Source organism: Dromaius novaehollandiae, chromosome 4 (genome assembly GCF_036370855.1).
Source record: "Dromaius novaehollandiae isolate bDroNov1 chromosome 4, bDroNov1.hap1, whole genome shotgun sequence".
NCBI classification, from domain to species: Eukaryota; Metazoa; Chordata; class Aves; order Casuariiformes; family Dromaiidae; genus Dromaius; species Dromaius novaehollandiae.
The window spans coordinates 26,436,142-26,456,896 of NC_088101.1; the positions used below are offsets into that span (position 1 = coordinate 26,436,142).

Below are 20,755 nucleotides of genomic sequence, written 5' to 3' on the forward strand. Positions count from 1 at the left end.
AGGAATTCTAGAGCTGTCCCTCAACTGCAGTAGGTTGTTTTCTTTCCTGCACTAATACTGGCTGTGATTTGTATGACTTCCAAGGGTCAAAATAAAAGCTCTGCTCACCGTGCCGGCAGGAAAAAAATATCCTTCATGTGTCTACTCCCAACCATGCCTGAAGTGGTCATACAAGAGAGGAACTGCAGAAGTTTTACACCTCTACATAAGTGACCAAAGAGACTAAATAAAACAACGCTCACAAATGAGAAAAAATGTTACTGATATCAGGGAAAAAAAACAACCCACAAGAGAGAGAGAGTCTCTATGAGAATGACTATGGAAGGATTTCTACACTCTCTAAGAGTTTGGCAGAAGAAAAACTTCATGCAATGAGAACTATACAAAGCATCACAGAGCTCTCATCATTAACTAAAGACTGTTTTCTTTGGTATTCTGCTGTCCCCACACATACTGATCTTTCATTGACACTGAGCGGGGACACACAGAGAGAGCAGAATGCCAGAACTGAGATCTGCATTGTGGACCTGAGAGAAGCGTTTTGCCCCTTCATGAAAACAGAGTGAAGTTTGATTGAAAACTATTGATTTGCAGTGCAAAGATATAAAAACACTAGGGCCTAAAGGGACTAGCGGATTGTCTGCTCTGGCTTCCTGCACAACAGAGGCTATAGAATTTCATGCAATACCCTCATCAGGCCTAATCGTTTGTGAAGCGTGCCTTTCAGAAAGACATCCCATTGTGTCCTGAAAATATCAAAAGATCAAGAACTCACCACTTCCTGTGGCAGTCTGCGCCAATGGTTAATTTTCCTCACTACTGAAACATTGTGCTTTATCTACTACTTGTCTAGTTTAAACTTCCCTGGATTCTTACTACGTCTTCTGCGGTAGACCAATGAGTCATCTGGTATACAGTAATTTCTCCCTGGGGGAGAAGGAATACTTACTCTTGTGGTTAGTTACTTCTTAATTTTCTTTTTGATACAAATGAATCCATTAAAAAGGAAATCAAAGATGACGTACATATCAGGATTTTTTTTGTTTGTTCATTTTTTGAAGAAACATTAAACTGTTTCTTACCACTGTGAACATTTTCCTTATGTTTTTTCAGGGCATCCTTACTCTTGAACCTCTTCCCGCAGCTATCTGCCTTGCATATGAATCTGGCATCCCCTCTGCACGCCTCCTTGTGCTGTTCATAACTATATGGAATAACCAGCAAAGAAAAACAATACATGAAGCAATATCTACAGAAATCAAACACATAGCAAGCACTCTGAGCTTAACACATGCTACAGTGCAGAGTTCCAAGGCCACCTCATGCATTACTTACAGCAAATAGGAATGAAAGCATTTGACTTCTTTCACTGTTAGGATTCACATAAACTAACAAGCTTGAAAGCTAACATGCAAAGGGAGGCCAGCAATGATATGACAGCAGTCCAGTAACTCAGACACAAAACCTCGATTCTGAGCTGAAGGAAGTATTGCAAACAGAGCACTGAAAACTTCTTGAAGAGTCTCCTGGGTTGATACTCTCTGTGCACTGAAGTACACTAAAAAAATAAAAAATAAAAAAAATAAGGAAAACATTCAGCAATTTACACAGGATTGCAGTAGCTAAAAATGCTGATCCAGTTCTACAAATATGTAAGTAAATAAGCAATCTAATTAATGCTTGAAGTATCCTGGAGTTTAGTGGGACTAATCACATGCATAAACAGCAACAATCGGGGCCATACTACTGTACTCTTCATCAGATGAATTTTGCATGATGTAAAGATGTATCTTACTAGCCACACAGCACAGATAGAAACAAATATATTTTCAACAGAAAATATTTAATTACCATCACCAAATACTTCTCTGCAATATAATTTTATTTATTTCCATGAAGGAACACAGAGCTTATAAAGAGCTGATAGTTTTAGGACTGATAGCATTATTCAAATGTAAGAAACAGATAAATTCATTACAGCAACAGTCCTAATTGCATTCTATGCAATATGAGTCTGTTCTTTCCTGATATGAGAGAACTAGATTAAATGCAGTATTATGTATAATTAAATGTATAATAAAAAGTAATATATCCATTTAGTTACAGGCACAAAAATATACAAATGACAAAAAACAAAATCAATTATATTTTTCTATGAAAGTATATTGCAAGGTATATGGCTTTAATGACAGAACTGCATTATTTACACTATCAGGGACAGATTAAAGAGATATGTTCTTAAATTTCCCATCTTTCATGTTTGTATCTTTTTTTGTTCTTCATCCAAATATTTAATTAGGCCAATATGAAGCACCATATTTCTTTTCTTTGTTTTCCCATATCATCACTTTTTTCTTTCAAAACGTACTCAAATTCTGCAATGACACCCACAGATAGAGTGCCATTTCCTAAATTACCAAATAGTTCACTAATACAGGCAAATGGTTCTGCACCAAACAACAGCTCTGATCTGCTCCGCAATGTATGATTTAAAAAGATAAAATATTTGTTGCATTTCTGTGATTCAAACTGAGGTCTCCAAGAAATACAGGAAGTCAACATATTAAAAAGATGAATGTAATGAACAAATTACAAGTTACTAATTCAAATAGTAAAGGTAGTGGAATTTGTTGTACCTCTCAGCCTCTGAAGTATTACGGAGTGGGTTCAAATACATAGGCAAAAAAAATTAAAGCTAAAATTGTGATTAAGCCAGGATAAATTAATAATTTAAAGGATCACTGAAAAGCATTCTTGTTTCTACTCACTGTCTCTGTAGAGCTTGTTTAACAGGGAATTTCTTTCCACAGTTTCGGCATTTAAATTCCTTCTCTTCACTGGGTTTTTGGTGCAATGTCTGAAGATGTTCAGCTAGAATCTCCTGGCTGGCAAAACTGGATTCACAGTTTGGGCATGCATGGTCCTCTTTACAGCTCAGGGGATCTGCATGATTGGAGGAGAAGGAGAAAACAGTGAAGGAATAGTATTCATGGAATATTTTGGTTATATTAAGAGATACTCTCTGCCAAAAACAGATTATGCAAAATGGCATCATAAAATTCATGACAGACATTGCCTCTCAATGGATTATCCACACAAAATGCCAGCAGGTAAAGGATAAATATTTAACGCTAATACTTTAAGCAAACCGTGCTCTTTCTTACTTATGGCATCTCAACAACAATAAAGAGTTCTCAAGTACATTTCTGCCCACAGGTATGCCTGTGCAATCTTATTCTCTTCAGAGGTTTCAAGACATCTTGATACACAATGAAGATTTAACCCCAGTTGATTCTCCTGATGTTATGCAGACTATGCAATGCTAGCAGAAGTAGAGAGCAGCATCAGTGTAGACTGTTTAGATACAACACAGAGATACTTGTCTGCCTCTGATTTTAGGCTCCCCTTGAACAGGGGCGTAAAACAGAAGTACGTTACAAGCAAATACTATTATAAGCAGAGACAAAAGCTTCAGATAGACTACCTTTTCATTCCAGGTAATTGCCTCACATTTCAAGTTAAGAGAAAAAATAATATTTATAAAGTTATTGCTAAATAGATTTTATAAAAGAAAAAGCAAATATAGAATATAAACAAACATAGCTTAGCATGATCACTGTCACTTCCCAGAATGGCACAATATTATGACCAAAACAAGGTTCCATGAGGATGATTCAAAATACTAATGAGTATGAGTTTGCAAATCATCCAACTATTACAAGACACTTGAAGCAACCCCTGAAGTTCATATAAGAAATAACTGCTTGTATATTAGTTCTATATTAAGATATTAAAAGGAAAAATGACATTATTTAATACCTCTTAGCTAATGTTCCAGCTGAAAAAGCATCAGATTAATCAGTGAAGGATAATAGTGTCCATTCTGGTTTTAGGGTATGACACTGTGGCCTGATGCAGTGGGCAACAGATGCACCACACTTCCTCTAAACAAGCAAGTTCAAGGTCACCACGGACTGCTAACTTCTCAACCACAGGACCTAGCCTGCATCCACCCCTCTCTGTCAGAGAAGCTGCTCTGTTGCAGGTAGCCAGACCAGGCCATTTACTATAGATTTATATTACCTAGGCAATGTTTCTTCCTCCTAAAGAAAGGTATTTTGTTAACTGAAAATAATTATACCACATTATATGTAAAAATTTGGCTGATTTCCATTACCTTCATGCCTCAAAGGAGTCTTTCTTACAGAAAGAAGTACACTTACAGCCTTGCATATTCCTGAAATCACCTTTTCTCCTTTCTTAGGTATAGATACTAAATGTGTTACACTCTGGTCAACACGCTACACAGGACATGACAGATTTTTCTTTTTAATCTTACTAGCCAATCTGCAGTATTATATTTTCAATTGTCTCACAGTTTTAATGTGGAGATCTTATGCATTTCCGTGCCCCTGTGTGCATCAGACTGAATTTTACTGCTGCCTCAGGAGGGGTAGCAGATATACTGCTATTTCTTCTTTCCAAATAGCCGATCTTGCTGTGTTAATTACCATCAGTTTTATCGAAAATGGATGCAAAGTATTAAGATAGATGTGATTTAGGCTGTAAGTCTAAACTGATCATCCCGGCTGTAAATTCACTACAGCAATTCAGGTCACCTATCTTTTCTCAGACATCTTACTTTAGGATTGGCTGAACTGCTTTATGGAAAGGTTTATTTCTCATCACTTATGACAGAGGGAACCTACCCCTCTCAGATTGAAAACCTAGCTTTCATAAGGCTATAGTCAGACAAGATGAAATCCATCATTAGTTTAAAAATTAATGGTAACTTGTCACAAAATGCAGGCTCACTCGCTGACTCTCTCAGTAACTCACAGGAGTTGCTTCCCCATACTACTAGGCAAAAGGAACCTCAATCCAAAGCAGATCAATGAGATACAAAGTCATACAAGAGCTCAAACTACACTTAAGGACCCTTCCAATTCCCCAGTCCTGTAAAGTTGGTGTTCTCATGCTTTGTTACTACTTTTAAGCTCTCAATTTATCTTATTTTTCACATATTGCTTACCTGCACTTTTTTCACCAACTGGCTGCACTTCTTTATTGCTGCTACTGTCTTCATCTTCCTGGATAATTGTGACTTCTTCCTCCTCCTCTTCCTCCTCTTCCATGTCACTGTCCAAGTAACCAATCAGAAGTTCTGTGTCTGTTTCAATATCTTCCACAGCCAGATAGAAAATGTTTTCCCCTTCCTGTTGCAAAAAGTAGAATGACTGATTATGAGTATGAATGACTGAATGTATGACAGAATGACTGTATGAATGACTGACTGAGTATGAATGAATGACTATATCAGAAAACATAAAACCTAGAGCTAAATTTGGAACCCTGAACTAATACTAGCCCTCAACTATGGAAGGGCTGGCTCTATTCCTCAGGGAGCACAAAGTTGGAACAGCCTTTCTGAGACTTCTTTCTTATTGTGGCTGTACGGATAAAGTGCCCTTGTATTCTGGTATTCTGGAAATATGGCCTCTGCTTCACCTGTGAGGCTTTTACAATTTGTGCTGTAGCCTAGACTAAGGATGAGGTGGTGTTAAGGTACTTCCCTCATGGCACTCCCTGCCTGACACGAACTTCAGAGTTGGAAAATGAAGCATTCAAGTATTAGAAAAATAACAAAACTTCAGTAACCAATACAGCCTTAGCTCTGTCCCCTGTTGGCTGTATGGCTTGCATATTGTTGGCAGCGGGGGGGATGTTCGGTTTGTTCGTTTGGGGTTTTTTTTTTTTTCTTCTTAGAAGATTCACAGACTTCTTCATGAACAGACTTTCAACTCTGGTCAGCACCTTCACTACCAAGTTGACAGGCACCTCTCTGTAAAATATGTTTAAATGTCAAAACCCTCTGCAGGTTTAAATGAGTGCAGATCCACAGAGGGTAGAGGATACAGCCCTAGATCCTTCATGAGAGGACAGAGTAGGGAACAATAAGGCCCAAAACCTTCTCCACAATGAATAAATAAGCTTCCAAATAGATACATAAGCTAACAACTTTGTCTTTGAAAATGTTTAATTAAAGTTGCTGAAGGGAGGGAGGGAAGTTATTTAACAAAAGCAGCTGTGTCCTAAGCTGATATATAGAGCTGCTTTTTTGCCATATATGAACCAAGTGGTTTGGGTACTACCCAAAGCACCAAAAGCAGACCCACGTTTACATAATGAAGACTTCCAAGTACTGTCATAAATCTTAAAGCTTATCTGATTAACATCCAGGAAAGTTAATTGAAGCTTCTTTACAGTACATCTAGCCATATATTTTGTAAGAAGCTTCATAGCACAAGGACAAGATGATGATTTTTAATTTTTGTAATATAGTAAGATTAATTTAAACTGTCAACAGGGATGTAGTATTCTTCATGCTTTGGAAGGTCTGTAATGTATTACACAAGTTACTGTCACACAACAGTGAAACCTATTTAATTCAACAGACTTGGCGGCAGCTGCAGCCTTCAAGGACCCACCACTTTTCTGTCCTTATCTCAATGACAGTGTTTGAAAACAAAACTAATTACACATTTTCTTCAAGATATACTCTGCAGTCCAGATAACTATCAGCATGCCATCCTAATTTTTGCTTACATCTAAGAGTTGCTATTTTTCATATGTCTCTCTCAAGAGTTTCAGAGAACTTAAATTTACTACGGTCTAAATTCAAACCTAATCATCTGCAACTCTGATCTGAGAAAAGTTAGAAGGTCTTCCTGCATTCATTCTCCACTTAGGCTAAAACCACTGGGCAAAACTTCCTATATATCACATTTAGGACCAACAACCTCATTCTAAAAGCAAAGCAACCTTACAGTAGCATGCAGAAGCAAATAGCTATTACTGGTTTGAAAAAAAAAAGGAAAAAAGAAAAAAATCGAGTATACCATGTAAAAACAAAGTCTCAAACTTACTAATTGAAGAACCAAATAATGCACCTTTCAATTACTTTACAGATGACATATCTTACACCGCACAATAAATCTGAGGGAATAGAAACCCATTCAGGTTATTCCCTGAATTCTTTGTGCCAAAAGGTATCCTCATTCTTTCCCACTTGTGTACTTCTGCTTCATAATAAGATTAATGGAAAAAGTACTACAGGGCCCTCAATGCTTCACTGATCTTAGCTGCATTTTCATTGAAAAGGACTTAGTTTGGGTTCCAACCCAAATTAAAACAGTTCAAGCACATTCCTCCTCCATGGCTAATTCGTCTGGCTTCTCCAGCTATGCTAATTGTCAGGTATTCAGAGCACTAATTACTCCAGATATACACCCACTGCCGCAGCTCGGCAGGCAGCCCTTTCAGTGAAACAAATGGAAGCAATCCAGAAACTACAAATAAAGGAATTTAAATCTTCCCCTCCATCCATGGCCAGCAGCACCTGCATGAATTGCATTTATCTACATGCCTGAAGACACAGACACAGTGAACACAGTAAAATATCTTTGAGATAATTTAATAACCCTCCCATTCACTAAGGACACATCTGCAGCTGTTCTGTCTGCCCAACTAGTAAGGCCGTACTGGTCAATTTTTTAACAAAGTTCATCTGCTGTAGGCCACAATGGTCCTTGGGGGGAAATACATACTGTTGGTTGGCATCAAGACCTCCCTTCCACCTTTCCTTGCCCTATTCCTAGTCTGCTATTCCACGTTGTTTCTCTCATCCCCTATTCTTAGTGCTGGTTGGCATCAGGACCTCCCTTCCACCTTCCCTTGCCCTATTCCTAGTCTGCTATTCCATGTTGTTTCTCTCATCCCCTTCCTTGATTGTCTCCCTTTATGCTGTGGGTCACTGACCCTCCCAGCAAATATGGTTTTCTTGTTCAAATAACTCTTGCTGTTCCATTTCTGTTCAGCTACAAGTACTTCTCCCATTCAGATTCTTGTGCTTTCCATACAGCTACACAGCTTCACGCGTGTGCTTTAGAAGACAGGAGGTTGGCAGGGAACATGGGCAAGGAGTGTTGACAGCACATCACAAGGTCAGAAGGGCACAATCACTCTTTGAATACACTGTTTCATCCAAAAACTTAAGACAGATAGGTGAGTTCTCCTGAAAGCTGAAAAGACAGGAGGAGGAGGCGGCAAATAGCAGAGGACTTTTCCATCCTCCAGGGCAGAGTTAGTTGGCTCCAACCAGGCCTTCCTAATCCTTATCAAGTTTCCTCCTGCAGTAACAGCCTCTGCTCTTAAAGCCCTCATCTGGCTTCCCTCCACACGCGGTTTCCTGGCAGCAAGCAAACTCTTCGCCTACCTGTTCTCCTGCCAGCTCTCCTTTGCTTGCTCTCCAAGCAAGCATACTATTCCCCTTCCTCACTGAGCTTTGCCTGCAGCTCCAAGGTGCCATATTCAAGTCCTGTAAGGGCAGAAATTTAGGGGGATATCTTGGGGACTGTGGCAGAAGATGACAAAGCCACCAGCTCTGGCACAGGAAAGGTCAAAAAGAGCATGCAGTGCCAGGAAAGACATCATCAGAATAAAGATGTCTTCTCAAGAGTGAAAGTGGATGGGGTGCCACTGGGCGTGAGCGGGTGAAGCAAGCTAGCCTTCCAGAGGTGCAACTGGGGACCAAGCAACTCCTGCTTCTCCAAGCAAGGAAGGAGAAACAGAGGACAAAAAAACTGGAGGAAGCTCTTCTGTTTTCACAGTGGTTAGGTACATTGGAAAAGGCAACACTTTCAAGCACATCTCCTTGTTCCACTCAACCTGTCCCTGGGTGGGCAGCATGTTTGTAGCTCTCATCGGCCAGGAAGCAGAGGAATCCAGAAAAGACTTCTCTTCAAAAAACTGGAACACACATGTATAGTGGAGACATTCAGCCCAGGGGCCCAGGCTGAATCTAAACTGCAGTATAACACCTGAACCATATACAAAGTAGACACAAGGAGCCTCAGCCCTGATCAACTAATCTGCTCCTATTTTGCTGTGTATTACTTGTTAAGGTAAAAAACCTTGAGACATGAACCTGAATTAAACAGAATAATAGGTTAAATTAGTATGGTAATTCCAACATTCCCCTTGCATCTTTATGCTATACCGCACTTTTTCGTGATAGCTTCTGGGGAAAGCTGGAATATTTTTCCAGCTGGACATTCAGTACTGTGATAGATTTCTGTCTTCTTTCTTCTTTGGCTACAGTTATTATCTTACATTACATCAGAAGTCATCGCTTTCAGTCTTCCATCTGCAGCAGAATCCATTTTACCACAGTAATAATGCTACATACACAATCATGCAGTTAAACTCCATAAGAATTTGAATGATGTGTACAATAGCCATACAAACGAGAGCTGGTTAAATTCTTTTTCTGTCAAAAATGGTTCCCCCTATCCCTCACTGTACAATTTAATTTTAGCACACATTTTCCAATCTTTCTGCTCAAAAATTACATCGTTTTGGTTTCTCTCATCCTTATTTTGCACCCATGCTCCCTTTATTTTCCAGCTAGTGAAAAAGAAACAAGAAGCAAAAAAGACACATTAATAAAATACATAGAGAGAGAACTTATTTTTTAAATGGTATCTTCTCACGGATCTTAATTCTAAAGACAAAAAAAATTCCTTACTGAAGACGCATGTTTTTTAACCTTACAAAAATCAACATCATGCAAAAAGACTGAAGATGAATTTCATATACAGGAACAGGTTCTACTTTTGACTTGGAAGTTCAGACAATCAGGCCTGAAAACTTTTTTAGTTTCTTTCTTGTTAGTACTATCTACAAGCCATCTGACAGGAACATGGTACACCTCTTGTGGATTCATTACAGCCACTTCCCATTTGTCAGATCACTTTTGCATGCCACCATTCATTTTCCAAACATGCCACTCTTCTCAGAGAGATCACCATTCTGATGTCTCCATGGAGAAGCACTAAAACTTTTGATTCTTATTCTTGATGAAAGCTTTTGTTGTGAAAAGTGAAACCCATCTTCTTCCTCCTTCCCAGGGGAGGTTGGTGTCAGCAGCACTGTAATGGCATGTGTTCTGTACATGCGAAGTATGGCACTCCTTCCAGCACTAGCAGAAGTTAATAAATCTATAATATCCTGAACTGAGACAGTGCAACTTAGACACTAGAGATCCTCTTGGAAAATCTGCGGATCCTCCTTCAGAGGCTCTGTGGAACATATAAAGCATCAATTAAAAAAAAGGGTTTTTTCCATTTGCTTAGATCTGAGTAATTTGTTAACATCCTCTTTTCTCATCAATTCATAGGCTTCCTCACTTAAGTTACACCTTCTTCTTTGATATATGCTCTCTTGAACTATTCTACTACATCCTAGTACAAAACTAGTTAGAGAATACTGCTTTCAGTATTCATCTGTTTCAAAGGATGTTGATCATTCTAGCAGTAATAACAATTCTCATTCCATTCTTTATTTCTAAAATGTGGCAGAAGCGAGCCTGCACTCTATTCTGCTTTTTGAGAAGGCGTAGTTTTCAATTTCTTTCCCTTTTCCAACTCAAACAAGGAGGAAGCCAACGCCACAGGGATTAGCTTCTGCTTTGGATCTAAATACTAATTTTCCCCAAAGTTTAGGGATGTCTGAATTTAGCATTCCACTCCAAATCTATCTTTAATTAAAATGTCATTTTACTGATTTAAGAAATGCTGGCTTATTAAAACCTAGAAGTATATAAAACATGCACAGAAGTTCACACCTGTGACTTTCACAGCCAAAGACAACCATCAAAGCCAACAACTGAACAAGCTTTCAACAGCAGTGAACCAACCTGCATGGCACCACACCCTCTAGGAGATGCCAAACATCCTCTCCTCTGTTGACTTGCAAGTCCACGCACATGTGGTTGCTCAACACCCCCAGGAGCTGCTTAGCATGTTTCCAACTAAGCAACTTAACCAGATCTAGAGCCTACCAAATGCTTTGAAAAGACTTCCACTGATACCAGCAATGAGATCACTTCCCATACAGAACTAGAATATTTGAAGCTACAAATGGGGGTAGCACGAGAAGGATCTAGTCACCACTCTTTACATCAGCTTAGTGTAAGACAGCCTAAAATCAGATATGAAATGCATTTAAATTCAAGAAAAATGTTTTTCCTGTAATCTCAGTGCTGCAAAGAGGTTTAAAGGATTTCACTCACAGTTCCTAGGTATTACTGAGGTTCCTATTGAAAAAATTGAAAGTGCAGCAGATATAGTTTAAGAAATCTTATGGAGAAAATATGTATTTTATTCTTCTGAAACTTCTCATTTTGAATTCTTCAGTAACAGAGTATCTGAACAGCACTAGTATCTACTCAACAACAGACAAATGTGTATCACCTGGAATTAAATAATTCTTTTTCCTACAAAAAAATTGAAGAATCAACCAGATGTTCTCATTCTCTCCTCTGAGCATACAGAACGCTAACAGCTATGATGGTTTAACTATGTACACTGCATAACAAGTTAATCTTTCCTTTGTAGTGAGCAAGCCACTATATTGAAAATATAATACTCTAAAAGCTGAAAAAAAACTCCTGCAGGACTTTTTGATAGCAGCCATTTCCTTTTGATTATGACAAATACAATACATTTTTGCTACATGTCAGGAATCATATTTATAAGTAAATTGTTTAGGAATGGCCCAGGGAAAAAGAGATTACAATTCATACAGTCCCTGTTAATGCAGGACTTGTAATTTTACGGCTACATGAAATATAATAGAGGATTAACTCATTCAATTGCTACTTGAAATAAGTTAGAGGAGCCTCCAGCAATTCAGCTGTGCAAAATACTGAGAAAAACAATCAGTACATATGCAGGTACCCCCCCAACATTTCAGTGCATTTCTAGCGGTCATATATCAATATTACTTACAGAACAGCTGTTAAAAATACTCCTAGTGCATTGTAAGTGAAAGAATACCCAAACATCACGGCTCCATACTAGAGCTGTGACATAATTCACACTCCAGAACGCTTGCCACAATACCAGCAAAAGCTTTCACCTGAACTAGCCTTTATTAAATATGTAACATCACAGCAAAATGCTTCTTAAAAAAAAAAACAAAAAAAAATCATGCTGTAAGTTACCTTTTCACCACAGGAACCATTTTGTACAGGACATAAGTATGATCTTTGGATACAATTAACCTATGATGAACTATTCATATTTTCTAGCTAATCCCAGGATGTGGTTTACTTTATTTATGTAATGCATTTACATCCTTTTCATCTTCTTTTAGACTGAATGCCACACACCAGGTTGCAAACAGTGAACTGATGATCAATCACTTTATTTTGGATACAAGATTATGATGTTCATCAATCACTACTGCAGTAACACATGCAGGTTTGGAGGTATTCTCAGAGTAGACCAAAATGCTCCCATTGCAGTGTTTGGAGACTGGAAAGAAAATTAGTGGGGAAGAGGATTAGTTGAATTAGTACTAGTGAGAAGGAAGAAAGGTGTCATTTAGCTTCCATTCACATTTTTGTACACATAAAGTCTCATAGAAAATTTCAAAAGGGCAGCTGTTAAGCACACAACTAATGTTAAGCTCTTAAGCATTCTTTGAAAAGACTTAGGACAACAAGGGGATCCCTTTGTTCTAAAACTGTGGTTTATTTTATTTTGGTTGGTTTGCTAAAAGAATAGCAGAGCTTTAGGATTTACATCTCAATCTATTAACATGGGATCAAACCCTGCAAAGACATATGGGCATATTTATCTTTACTGAACACAAGTAGAACCTATTCATATTATGTGTAATTAAATACACGTATATAAATATATATATATATGCGTGTGTGTGTGCGTGTGCATAGCATCAAGATCACTCACACAGATCACTCACAATTTGGTGATTATTGAACATACTAAAAAAAAGAGAGAGAGAAAATTTAGTAAATCCTTGTTTGTTTTCTGTGCCTTTCCTATACCTTTCATTATTTTGTACATGCCAGTCATGTTCACTCTATTTTTCCTTTTAAACTTATTCAGTCTTTTTCTATGGAAGCTTTTATAGGGCTCTAACATTCTTGCCATTTCTTTAAACCATCCTGTAACTCCACTTTCATCCTTTAAAAAGCCTGCAAAAAGTACTAAGCACATTCTAATTAAGGAATAATATTATGCAATATAGCTATATTAATAGCTTAATATATTACTCTTTTCATTTCTTTATTTAAATAATTATTTTCACTATCTGGGAAAAAAAAGAAAAGAAAACCTGGCATACACTGGATATTCCATTAAGACTTCTATGCAGAAGTTCAGGTCATTTTACTGCTTTTATTTAAAATGCAATAATGAACATGAATTGTTCACACTGCTCCCTCTTGTGAGCCTTACTTTGCATTTGCTAACACCAACTGTGATTTGCTATCATACCACCTATTCACTGATAACAATATGCATTTGACTAAAGCCAAGGACTCCTAATCATGTACCTGGTCTTTTGCATATTTGGCACTGTAGGAAGGACAAAACATTTCTCCAGAGAACTTACTAGGTAAGCCTTGATATAATAGAGAGATAAAGACACAAGGAAAAAAAACACCGAAATAATAGCATAGGCAGAAGTCACACAAAATTAACCATTGACTTGTCATAGACATCCTCGAAAAGCATAATGAAGCAGTCATTCATTCACTGTGGACAAGAGTTTTTGCTGCATGGATGAACAGTGAACACTCCATCTTATCTGTTATTCGAAATTCATGTGTAGCCATATGTGAAGACCTAAAGAAAAATAAGATCCTAGAATACAGGCCCAAAGGATAAGCCGATGCTGCTGCTGTCCACAGTGATCTAAACCAGGGTCCAACAACAATAACAGGGGCCAAGGAAAGGGGCCAAGAGTATCAGTGGCTACACTGCAGTCATGATCTATGACAGGATGTCAGAAATAGGCAAAGGTTTTAATTTGGAAACAGACAGATTTGTCTGGAAGAAAGAAGTAGTTCTCAGGTTTCTACAGAGATCATCCTCAAATTTTCATTTGCACATCAGATCTCCTGGAGACATGCACCACAGACTGACATTCAATAGAACTGGAGCTCTGGAAAACAGGAGGGGCAAATCAAGCAAGGGTTGGCAGCTAACCGGTCAAATTTCTTAACGCAGTACCATAACTATTGGTAGCAGTCAGCTACTGTGACAAAGGAAGAAATGCCATGGAGAAGAGATGTGCTAGGAGATAAATCAGTAGAATGGAAATGACAGCAATGTTTACATCTGGAACATGGAGAGGGAGGCTGGTATCAGGTCAGAGGGGGAACCAGCAAGAGCAAACTTACTGGGCAGTGCTTGCTTAAGATCCAAATAAGCAAACAGTCCCTTTGGTGAACAGGAGGTTTAAGGAATTGGACAGGTCATCAACACAGAAATTGAATTTACCAGTGCTCAGTGCAATAAATTATGTACTGAGGAGAGGGGAGCGGGGGGCAGGAGTAATCCATCAGAACAGAACTACATGCTGAAGCTTTACAAATATATTTTTTCTATCTAATATTTTTAAATAAAGATTATGTTCTGTTTTATTTCATCTGAAATGAACTTTCTTTTCTTGGCAAAGCAAAAACCTAAATATATTGTTTGGCCCCCCAAAACATAAGCTTTTTTAATTCTTTTGTCAAAGATTTGCAGGTAAATCTTGGAAAAAGTCATCTCAAAATGAAAAAGCAGAATAATAATCTTAAGGCATGTTGATAAATATTTCTTTTTCTCAATTTTCCCTTTTTTAATGGAAAAAATAGCAAATAGAAACTACTTTTTTGGCAAGTATGCATTCTGAGCAAAAAAAATGTAACATATCTATGCAATTCTCACTTACGTGGTATTGGAATTTATTTGACTGTTGAAACTGAGCTGTTAAAGATAAATATGCAGATAGCTCATTTCTTTCATAAGCTGTGAAAGCACAATAGTTAGAACTAGAAAAGTATCACCATCTTTGTTGCTGTTCTGCGAAGTAACAGAATGCTTACAGAAAATGAGAGATTAAACAGAGTAAGATTCTTCAGCTTGAAAAAAGAGCTGTCTAATAAGATGGAAAGGATATAATAAGACTCTCTAAAAATCAAGGCCAGCATAGAAATATGAACACAAAGTAACTATTCACTGTCATACAAGGATTAAGAGGAATCAAGTGAAATTAAGAGGTCGATAAAAGAAAAACAGAAGCATTTTTCACGCAATGTGTAGTCAAAACAGTGGAAGTCATTACCATAGAATGCCATTTTTACATTACCATATAAAAATAAACTGACTGGATAAATTCATATCTGTAGCTAAGACTAGAAAAAGATTTTTTTTTATTAACTTATTCTCAAGCACTGCCTGATCAACCTAACAGATAATTAAATCCTTCAATTCTCTCCTGTTTTCTACTAGATTATTTTAAGCATCATGGTTGTTTTCAAACTTGTTATACTTTTATAATAAATTTTAAACTAATTATAAAGCAGAGACATGATTCTGCTTTCTTCACACCTAAATCCACATTTGATTTCAGCACAGAACATAACTAGCCTTCTAAACGCTTCACTAGTCCTGATTCAACTAAGTGCATAGCTATATTTTTAATTTCCACCATGAAAATAACACAACTGGATTCAGGCAGACACTTAACAACCTGGCTGAATCAGGCTGTAGTGAGAAAATTAAACTACTGTTGCAACAGTGAACAAAGTGCTCTGTAAATGAATTTTTTTAATATAAACTGTTCATTTTACTATAAACCAGCAGACATAGTAATGAATTAGGAATTCCATACATGAAATTAAGTGATTCAGAGTAATTTTGTAACAGTGCATTAACGCAAACATTTCAAAGAAAATCAGGTTCTAAATACGGACCTCTTCAGTCCTTCATCCTATCAATGTCTTATTTTTGGTATCACATTTATTGAAAATGAACTCTTGTGCTTAAGAAAGCTGGGAAAGGGAAAGCAGCATGGTTGCTGTGGTCCTCACATTCTGCAATTTTACTGAAAGAGATAAAGACTAAATAGGAGAACAAATTATTAAATTAGAAACAGGAAGCAGATGGTAAGAATCCACCAAATCTACCTGGATGGCCGCCAGGTTTTTTTGTTCCTGTGATGGAGCCTCATGGACAAAACGCAGCCAATTAGAATGGCGTGGATTACTTGCATCCAAGATATAAAGGACTTCACCTTTACTCCCACGAACCTGAAACATTAATAAGAACACGCAAAATTAAAACTATTCACAATACCTACCAAACAAACACAAGCATTTGCAGACACACACAAAAACATAAAATGTTAAGGCATGTTGGTGCTCAGCAGGTGAATCTTGAATTCAACAGGTACTCCCAGCTATGGTGCCCATTCACTTTTTTCTGTAAGCACATTTACCTCAGAATAGGTGGGCAACTCATAAATTCAGCAACTGGTGTCAGTTTCCTCTATTGAATTCACTCTTCTCTTAGTCTTTTCCTTACTAACTAATTATCTCTGCTTTATGACTGACTCCTGGATCTCCCCAATCCAACTGCATCATTACTCCTGCTCATGTCCTTTCCTCCCCCTTTTTCCTTCAAATCCTCCTCTCCTTATGATCTTGTCAGAAACTGATAAAATCTGAGGTCCTTTCCCCTTCCAACCCTATCATCCCTTTTCCAGTTTTCCTGAGTTCTCCTCCTTCGCATGTTTTGATGCCGGCATTTTATTCTTACAGTCTACCTAGTTCTTTCTCCTCATGCCCTCCTGTCTGTTATCATTCGGTTCGTCTCTCATTACTTCCTACATACTTAGGTTTGAAAGCCACCTGCTTCCAATTCCTTTTCTCTTCCTCACAACTCACTATGATTGTCCCATCTTCCTTCTCCAAAATACTGTCCAAGAGTGGACCATTTTCTTCTGTAACCTACATGCATTCTCTAAGTTGCTCATCAATTTACTGGGCTGTGTTTCTCTTCTACTGACACTTCAGACAATACCAGCAATAATTTTCTGCTAAACACAAGGAATAGGACTTTCTCTAATTTTATGCTATTTCAACCACCATTTGTTTCCAAGACCGAGTTCAGGCTCTTCCTCCTGAGTTTCTATGTTCCTGCAGTCACCCATTTCCATATTTGCATCTCAGTGATCTTTGACTTGATAATTCTTCATCCTTTACTTTCTTTTTCAGACTTCGTATTGTTCCAGATTAACTTGTCCTTTGCCCACTGTATTCTCTCTCCAGAGAACCCTATTCCCCTCTATTGCCAATTCCCAAATCTAGTTATTTCTATATAGTTTCACCATCTCCAGAAGCATCTCAGCTTTAACCAGCAACCACTACAAACAGTGCATGTCCAAATCTGAACTTACCTTTTCCACTGTCTTTGTTTGCAGCTTCCCTCTTCTGTAATTATACTAATTTCTCAAACAGCTTCCAAGCCCAACGTGAATTATCAGCTCTCTACCTCTATTGCTATCCCATTACTCTGTCAGTAAAACCTGTTCTTTCTTCTTTATCATCAAATAGATCTTTTCTTCTTCATCCAAATTCCAAATCCAGTAAATATGCTTTCATTACTGTTACCTCTTACTGCTCTAATGACAATCTTATCCTTCCCAGAAACTTATAAACCACTCTTTGAAAACTACATTCCTCATTTCTATTTCAAGTCTTCTACGGTTTTCTGGTCCTTTAGCACTTCAAGAGATTCTTTAGATCCAGGACCAATATAATTGCATTTGCCTATTCTGTATCTCCTATTTTACTGCTCATTTAGACATCTTTCATATACATTATATGTCTTCAAAGGAAGTTTAAATATGTAGCTTCAACAAATACCAGTCACTCTTAAACTATGCTTGGCTGAAATTTTATCAGAATATGAGATGATTTCAGTAACAGGAAATGAGCATACTATGTAGGTGAAGGGCTGTAAATTATTTAGAATGGGAAACAAACGTGTTTGGGTTTTGTTCACTAAGTGAAGAAACCACTTTAAAAAACTGCCCTGTAGAACTGAAACAGATGTAAGCATCACAAACTTAACTAGTATGCGAGGCATTCAACACTTTACACTCAGAACACCAATGGTAGTAGAATCTACCTTTCCAAAAAATATTGACTGACAGTTGTACCACCAGATGAAGCAAATTGTCCAATATTTCTCTGCTAGCCACTATTTTGAAGAAAGAATTTCACAAACAAGAGATATTGTTCCCATATAAGGAACTTCTGGATATCATTACAGATCCATAGTATTTTTAGGACTGTGCCCAAATTTCAGCTTACACTGACAAAATGCAAATACTAGAAATAGAAACTTAGTTTTAACCAAGTCTTTCTTCCCTCTCAAAACACAAAGAAATACTGATGACAAAATATAGCTGCCACTTTTGCCAGATAAAAAATGGCCTTTTGTAATAGTATATCTGTTAAAGCTCCTCTGAGATAGAGGATACAAAGCTATGAAAGAAGGTCATATTGCAACACTACTATTCCCTATGATTTATTTGTATAAGGAACATATTTTCTCTATCTGTCAACAAGAAGTGTCCACTGTAGGTATTTTCTAAGAACTAGGGTTTTCCCCTGTGCAAGACCAAAATCAGATTGTCATCATGGCTTTGCATTTAAATTGCTCACATTCTTGCTGTATTTGTTTCAAACAGATGCACTATCACATGTTTTCAGTATGACTGCTTAAACTACCTCAACTTTTAAGATATTGCTAGGAAGAAAAAACATATTCCATTACAATAATAGCTGATGACAGCAGGTTGTTCTCAGATTAAAACAAAAAAGCTTACCATAGTTCTGCAAATAAAATTCTTCAAAATTTATTACTGTCCTTCCAAGGAAGATGTTCTATCTTAAGAGGGACACATCATGAAAAGCTGCCAATATTTCACACTTTAAAAGTTTACTTTCAAACCCCCAGATTAACCATATACCACAGAGAACAGTGTCAAACATCTATATATAAATGCAGGTTTTGACCTGGAAATAATATTATCTTACACTATTCCATTTGGAAATAATGCCAACTCATTATTGAAACTGTTAGTTCCACTAGGAATATGAGCAAAAAGAACGCAATCAAACCATAAAAGAAAGCTCCAAAAAAGCTCCAAATTCACATAGAAATGCATGCTAATGGTATATTTACCTCCTGAAAAGGTCCACCAAGTATTACAGATGTGCTGCATTGATTACACTGTAATAATCATCTAGTTCTAAATATGTAACCTGCCGAGCAGAACATTACTTTTGGTGATAATGGTTAACAGCGCAGATTAACATCTTTGAGTAATTGAAGTCAAGGTAATGGCTTTGTGATTCAGGAACAGCTACCCAAAGCATAGGTTGGAGACCCCCACCATGCAGGTCCTGCAAAGGTTTTCATCAGTTCTTGACTTAGGTGGCAAAGAGAAACAATCAAGATCCTATTATAAAACTCTATGTTCCACTACCTTTCTTTTCATCTATTCTTCTTCATTTGCTTAACCCTGAAGTTATATCAGAAGAATTTATATCCATCTCAGTGCTTCACACTCATCCCAACTGTGCTTTCGCAGTATCTGCCTACGCATGAAGAGGTATCAATATACAGCAAAGACTTAACACATAAGGAAGCTATTGACAAAAGAATACGATAAATTCCTTGAAGATGTGTGTTATATTTTCTATTGCTTTTTTCACCTCGTAAAGAAATAATGCTACATTAAACATACAGATGTGAAGAAAGAAAAGTCACGAAAAATATAGTCAAAAACACTGTACTTAACCTAGACTAGATGGGCAACATTTATCCACTTATTTTCTCACTGGTTGGCTGAATAGGTTTCTGTGAGTTCCCTAAATGCACAGCCGATCTTTGAGCATCATGGCAATGATTCTCAAACTCTATCAATAAAAAATTTCTTTAAACAAACAAAAAGACCATTTGCTTTGAAAATATATTCCTCAAACTGAAAGCCAATACAAGGTAATAACAGTGGTTAAATAAGGCTGGGCTGTACATTTTCAGTTTAAAGTAAGTATATCTAAATATCATCCATATCAAATTATTACTACATTGAAATGAAATTTGGAGCATGTCCCAAAGGATGCTCTCTCTAATAACAGTCCACTAGAATCCCCAATGAGAATCCATAGCAAGACATTTTCCATTTTACTACAGTGCATTTAGTATTTGGTCAGTCACTACAATTCAACAGCTAAAATGCATACAGATATCCAAAGCATGCACTAGAACGCCTCAAACTGAGTGCACCTGAGAATTATCTTATTGAGACTTAACACGAAAGGTATTCTGGGACTGTTCAGCCTGGAGAAGAGAAGGCTCGGGGGGGGGGGGGGGGGGATCTTATCAGTGTTTACAAGTATCTTATGTGAGGGTGTAAAGAGGACAGAGCCAGGCTCTTCTCAGTGATGCCCAGTAACAGGACGAGACACAATGGACTCAAACTGAAATGCAGGAAATTCCATCTGGACATCAGAAAACACTTCTTCACTGTGAGGGTGGTTGAACTCTGTAAGGGGTTGCCCGGAGAGGCTGTGGAGTCTCCATCCTTGGAGATATTCAAAAACCAACTGGACACAGTCCTGGGCAACCTACTGTAGCGGACTCTACTTGAACAGGGGGTTGGACCAGATGATCTCCAGAGGTCTCTGCCAACCTTAACTATTCTGTGATTCTGTGGTGTTACTGACCTAACTTAGCCAAATGTCTTTACAGCAAGATAAAACACCTGACATTCACTGTTACCCCCCGCCAAAGGAAGTTTTGCCTCAATATCAACCAGGACA

General features: G+C 37.6%; 1 protein-coding gene across 2 annotated transcripts in view; it reads right to left on the reverse strand.

Annotated features, from left to right (window-relative positions):
* Positions 1-20,755, reverse strand: part of PRDM5 (PR/SET domain 5) — a 197,110-nt gene that overhangs the window by 164,989 nt on the left and 11,366 nt on the right. For both annotated transcript variants that reach the window (XM_064510639.1, XM_064510640.1), the window contains exons 3-7: positions 16,046-16,168; positions 5,033-5,216; positions 2,769-2,943; positions 1,466-1,558; positions 1,083-1,204 (exon numbers count right to left, since the gene is read on the reverse strand). In XM_064510639.1, coding sequence (XP_064366709.1) covers positions 1,083-1,204; positions 1,466-1,558; positions 2,769-2,943; positions 5,033-5,216; positions 16,046-16,168 — 697 coding nt within the window. The remainder of the gene's footprint in view (positions 1-1,082; positions 1,205-1,465; positions 1,559-2,768; positions 2,944-5,032; positions 5,217-16,045; positions 16,169-20,755) is intronic.